General features: G+C 47.1%; 1 protein-coding gene across 1 annotated transcript; it reads right to left on the bottom strand.

Annotated features, from left to right (window-relative positions):
• Positions 1–1,653: 1,653 nt before the first annotated feature.
• On the bottom strand, positions 1,654–5,561 carry LOC128457620 (rho GTPase-activating protein 22-like). The gene is made up of 9 exons (XM_053442402.1): positions 5,510–5,561; positions 4,510–4,623; positions 4,127–4,334; positions 3,909–4,041; positions 3,701–3,774; positions 3,483–3,604; positions 3,198–3,396; positions 2,007–2,966; positions 1,654–1,894 (listed from the first exon to the last, which is right to left on the bottom strand). The coding sequence occupies exons 1-9, from the start codon at positions 5,559–5,561 to the stop codon at positions 1,654–1,656; spliced, it is 2,103 nt and encodes a 700-aa protein (XP_053298377.1).
• Between the last annotated feature and the right edge of the window lie 552 nt (positions 5,562–6,113).

The following is a 6,113-nucleotide window of genomic DNA, read 5'->3' as shown; positions in this document are numbered from 1 at the left end:
TTTGATAAATGTGTGATTTTTGTTTTCACTGCACCATCACGTCGTCTTCCTCAGTTTGAAAAAGCAAATCAGTTCAAGTTGAACCTTTTCTATTCTCTGATCTTCTGCTTCAGCCTCTAGAGGGCAACAGTTCAACATCCAGTACCATCAGGTCTTATGTATAATTATATATACATTAATAAATACATAAATATAAGTTGTACATTATGACTGATCTTATTCGTAGGAAAAGTTTATGCATTACATTAGAACATGACTTCACCTGACACACTATTTCTTCCTCTTCCTCCTCTTCTTCAGTTTGATGGCAGCTGGCATCCCAAGGGTTGCATTACTGCCCCTTCAGTTTTCACTATTGATTCATCAGACCCACTGGACGACATCATCAGACACATATGACATTATATGCCTTCATAGTGATGATGATGACATCACAATGAAGTGTCTTTAATCGTTTTGGAGGCAGAGATACCCAGATTTTTTTTTTTACTATGCATGAAGTATTTCCTGATGTTAATGATCATATGATTGGGAATAATCTTATGAAAAAATGTGCAGTTTATATTATAATAATCAAATTGTAGTTCTCCCCCCCCCGAATTACCCAGAATCCTTCAGTGATCCCAAGTGACGATATGATCTGTAGCTTTAAAACCAACACGGCTCAAATAGACTGAAAACATGAACTGATCTCATTCTGTGTGGAAAACACTTTCTCTTGTATTTTATTGAAAGTTGTCGTCATGCACAGTGAACAGATGATTGACAGGATCGTTGTACACGTGACGTCTGTTACTCACAATGTGAAAACAAACTGTCTCAGACTGAAGGAGCTCCTGCACTGCAGGTTTCTGGAAAGACAAAACATTTAATGTAGCATCCAGTCAATATCATATTATTATCATTATTATCAAAATAAAAGAAGCCAGTGGCAAATCATCCAGAAAACTTTAAATTCATTTGATGTTTGAACATTCTGTGCATCAAATTGTGATTTTTATATTTTAGTCCTTTATGAAGTTGCTTTCAGCTGTGGATGTTAAATCACTTTGATCACTTTGGTCCTGAGCCGTGAAAAAAAATAAGAACCAGAGATATTCAGATTTCTCTAGTTTTCCCACTTCAGACTACACAGCTTCACTATGAGTTTGCTGCCCCTCACATCTTTTAGAACTTGGACTGAAACCCCTTTTTGTTAGAAAGGAATTCATTCTCTTTTCACAACAGTTCTGAGATTCATTGTCTTTTCTTCTTGAAATGCTCTGGACACCGAAACGGTAAACATCGAATGTTTGATTGTGTTGTAGCCGAGGAACAGCACTTCTGAGTGTGAGCAGAAAACAGTTAATGAGGGAGGAAGTGGACCGACGAGGATCTGGACCTCTGGACCGAGCCAGTCAGATGTCTCCAGGTGTTGCAGTGTGGGCAGAAGCAGTCCTGACATCCAGACGAGGAAGACAATGTCCTATACTGCCGTCTGATGTCTTCAGACTGTCTCCTGGATCACAGCTTGTGTTTCTGGCCCTGACTGTTTACCTTCAGGATTTGAGGCCTTAATGTTCAATGTGAAGTCGACATCTTCTTCTTCTCTCCCTTCCTGTCTATCCTCCTCTGACGATTCCATACATGTCAAATCATTTCTCTCTTCTCTTTCTAGAGACTCCCCCCTCCTCTTCCTTCCTCCCCTCCTCCTCTTCTTCGGATCTCTCCATACATCTGGAAGAACTGCTCCATCTCTCTCTGCATGGTGTCGTTTTGTCGGTCTGCGTCGGCCTTGGCTCGCTCCATGTTGCGTATCTTGATCTCTGTGACGCTTTGGCTTCTCTTCTGCTGCTGCAGACTGACCCTCAGTACCGCCACCTGCCTCTCAAGGACGTCATTACAGCGCTCCAACCTGCAGCACAGACAACACATCACTGACACCGGGTTCTGAGCCAACATGGCTGACACAGCACACGTTTAAAATAGTTGGAGATGTGCCCTTGAGTAAGTAAAGACTGCCTCACCTGTGTATCCTGGCCTGGTACTCGGCCTTCTGCTGGGCCATCAGCTGCTGCAGCTTGGCCAGGCCCGAGTGAGCCTCCCAGGGCTGCGGTGGACCCACAGGCCCCCGGACGCCTGGAGGACCAGAGGGGAGGAACACCTCGGAGCTGCCTGTGCTGATGGGGCTGCCACTGAGGGCAGAGGCTGGGGAGTTAAGATGGTGGACGCTCTCATCATCATCATCATCATTATCTTCATCATCATCATTGTTATTGATGTCTTCATGATCACCCTGATCACTGGTTTCCTCCTCCGCTGCCTGATTGGATGATAAGCTCTCAGGTTTCTTTGGTGAAGTGTCGGTGTGACCCGCCTCCAGAGCCTCGGTGCTCTCGTCCAATGGCAGAACTTCGTAGGAGGAGCATGACGAGTCGTCCCTTCTCTGCTCCGCGTCCTCTGGCTCTTCCTTCTCTTCACAAGTCCCAACATCTTCTCCTGGATCACTGGTTTCAAGAGGTTCACCAGTGACGTCCTCCATCCTTTGGTGTGAAGACACCCTGTCCAGGTTGTCGTAGGCAGAAGTGGTGCTGTCCTCCTGCGTCTCACTGCTCCCCCCACTCGCTGCGTCCTGCACTGCACAGTCTCCATCTGCAGCACCAGAGCTCCAGAAACCAGCTTCTGCCTCTGTAGGACCGGGCCACGGCTTAGTCCAGTCCACCAGCACCAGTCTGGGCTGGGAGCTGTCTGGCAGAGAGGCTTGTAGCTGGAGGCTGGATGTAGAAGCTTGTACCTTTGAGGAGAACGATCCTTCACCAGCTTGATCCTGGTGATAATCGGGTCCGTCAGGTTGGTGCTGTGGGGGAGGACTGCAGGAGGGCGGGGGGTAGAAGCAGTTCCCCGGGTGGGAGGAGGTGTAGCGATGGCCGAGGAGTCTTTTCTGGGCCCAGGACGAGTCTGGGTTGGCGGCTGCACCATAGATACAGCTACAGGAAGGAAGAGGAGATGTCAAGATGATCAAGTCTTTAGTGTCGTGTTTAGAAATGAGCGTGGATGGATGTGGTAAGATGTTGAATGTCGGGGGAGAAGGTTGTTGGTGAGAAAGATCAGGAACAGGAAGGATTGTGGATTCCTTACGTGCAAGTCTTGTAATAGTAGAAATGTACTCTGTCATATACATTTGACCATGTACTGTATGACTGTACTCTGAGTAGTACCTGTGGTTCTGGGCGTCGGTGGTGGACGGTCCTGCGATCAGAGGCATGGACAGCTGGCGAAGACGAGGGTGCCTCAGAGCCCCGGGCGATGCAGCCGAACCCTCAGGTGGACAGGAGGACAAGGGGGGGGACACTTTGGCAAACAGAGACTCGTGCTCTCGGATGAGCTCCAACATCAGCACTTGGACTAAGGCTGCACCTGGAACACAGAGATAAAGAGTTGAGAACCATGTTCCTGGACAAGCCTCTTTGTGTTCAGTGCTGGGGGTCAGCTGATCTCTCTACCTCCCATGATGCTTTGTGGGTCTTCAGCTTTTCCTCGGAGGATGTTTGGCCCAAACACTGTGGCCAGGTTTTGGTCGCTCATCTTGTTGCTGCCAGAGAAACTCTGCACTTCATTCAGAAACCTGCACACGAACATTTACATCTACGTTTAAATCCACTTTTTCCTTCAGTCATTTTTCTAACTAAACAAACAGGGAGGGGGGGGGGGGGGGACTCACTGGCAGATGAAGTTGAGCAGGTTAAAGTTTGCAACTGGCAAATCGTGAAGAAGACTCCGCAGCTCCCTCAAACCCTGAGTGAGGAAGAAGAGGTGGAGAAAAGAGAACAAGATAAAAAGACTTCAGGCTCTGCAGTGAAGAAGTAAATCCACGAGAGCTCATTACAGAATTCTGTCAGGAGCATGTGGACGGCCTCCTGAGCGTTTACCTGTGTGTGGTCACTCTTCAGCGTCTGTCCACATAACAGGAAGTCCTGGAAGCAGCCGTAAGGAACCAGGGGCTCCGGCAGCTGTCTGAGGTAGAGCTTCAGCAGAGACGCCACCGTGTGGACGTCTGTGCTCCTGCTGACCAAACACACAGAGCTGAGCAGACTGATTATTACACAAAACCCTTTTTAAAGAACTCAGACAGAAGGAGGGACTGTACCCGTCGAGCGATGGCCTCTCCCCGGCATCGAACGCCTCCTGCAGCTCCTTCACCAGACTGGCCTGTCCTGGCTGGCGGAACAAGCCCACCTCCTGCAGGCCTCGCTCCCGGATGAAGGTCACACACTGCTCCACCACCAGAGGAACCAGACGCAGCCCGTAGCGCCGCTCGTAGAGCACCGTCTCCTCCAGGCGCTGCCCGAACACCCCTGTCGGGAAAGAACCAGATCCACTTCATCCACTGGAGACACAAGTATAACACAGCAGAACAACACAGGCCTCTGCTGCCGTCTTTTTATATCATCAGATATTGACTCTTATACAGAAATGCATGATGATATTTCTTTGTAAGAATTGTATAAGTTCAGGGAAAGACGTGTGTACCTGTGAAAGGGATCCAGACTCCCTTGTTGAGGCTCTTCAGCCACTCGTCCCCCTGACCTGCACTGTTGGACAGGAAGAAGTACGAGCCTGGACTGGCCAACACGTCTCTGTTACCTGCACACACACAGACACACACACACGCACACGTTCAAAGGGGTCGTCAACTTGTTATGAAGGAAGATTCAATGCTGTCATCTCCGGCTGTTACAGTGAAATAATGGGCATCATGCAAGAACCATAAAAAAGGAGGTGATGACAGATTCTTCTCAGAGGAAAACAGGTCAGAGCATCTAAATTCTCCGATGTCCATGTTTGTCTGCAGGATTATTGACGTTAACAGTCGCCTCCACCTTTGTCTCCTCCTGTAGATCTGAGTGATGAGGAGGAAGACGCTGAACCTGATTAAATGGTTTCTGGAGCAAAGCCATGAATGATGGATCCTAGATTTGCAGCCGGCGGTGCATTTACATTGGAGGCAGAGTTAGTGCAGGATGAGTCATCAGACGTATGAAACCGAATGTAAAGACAGAGATTATTAAAAGTTCTGTAGTATTTATTATGCTTATGATGAAATAAATGAACACGTAACATGTGGACACAACTTTGTGAATTATAGTGATTCTGAATGCAAAATGATATTCAGGTTATTGCATCACCATCATCATCATCATGGATTTGTAGTTTTTTCATGGGCATAGTTTGAAAAAAGCTGTTCACACACACACACTTTCCTCTCTACTCGCCCATGTCCCATCATGCTTCACTTTCTGTCCTCGTCAAAGTCATACATCGAACACACGTGATTGTATGAAACACACACACACACACACACACACACACACACACACAGTCACCTCAGACAGTCTCCTAAATAACCTGAGTCAGCGTTTATCTAATGTCACTAAAGGGCAACACACAGGACTGGAGGGATTAAGAAACACTATGTTGATGGTTAGTGTGTGTTTGTTCGTGCTTGTGTGTGTGTGTGTGTGTGTCTCACCTTTGCGGCCGGTACTGTCATGTTTCCAGGACTTGAAGCAGCTGAGGCCCATGCTGCAGCGACTCCTGCTCCAGCAGTGGCTACAGTAAAGCTTGTAGATGCTCAGTGGAAATCAAATGCAACGACATGAACGTTTGTTTAAACTTTTGAAGGTTCAGAAGGAAACAACTGCATCACTATAGATTATTTGTGATCTTAAAACTTGTGAACTTCTTGATTTTGAACCCCCTGGGTTAGGGTTAGGGTTAGTAGACGTTCTTGGGGAACAACCTTCTTTAAATAAGAGACATTCCTGGTAGAAATGGACCCTTGGTGGTTCCTTGACAGTAGATCCTGGTGAATAGTGTCTTTGTGGTGCAGGGATTTGCAGACAGGACCCTGGAGGGGGGGGGGAGGGGGGGTTGAACCCCTTAATTCTTGGTGGATACTGTCTGATCAAGATCTTGAAACTGAGGTTCTGGTGGATGTAGTGTCTTTAAACGAGATTTCACCTGGATATGTAATCTTATCTTTTCTATGGATCATAAATGTTAAAGTATATTTAACATGTAAAGAGATGTTCCAGATTTATACAGATCCCAATGGATAGTGGGAATTCAACATC

Source organism: Pleuronectes platessa, chromosome 15 (genome assembly GCF_947347685.1).
Source record: "Pleuronectes platessa chromosome 15, fPlePla1.1, whole genome shotgun sequence".
NCBI classification, from domain to species: domain Eukaryota; kingdom Metazoa; phylum Chordata; class Actinopteri; order Pleuronectiformes; family Pleuronectidae; genus Pleuronectes; species Pleuronectes platessa.
Note: the sequence above shows the minus strand (reverse complement) of the source record. Positions and strands in the feature narration are given on the sequence as shown.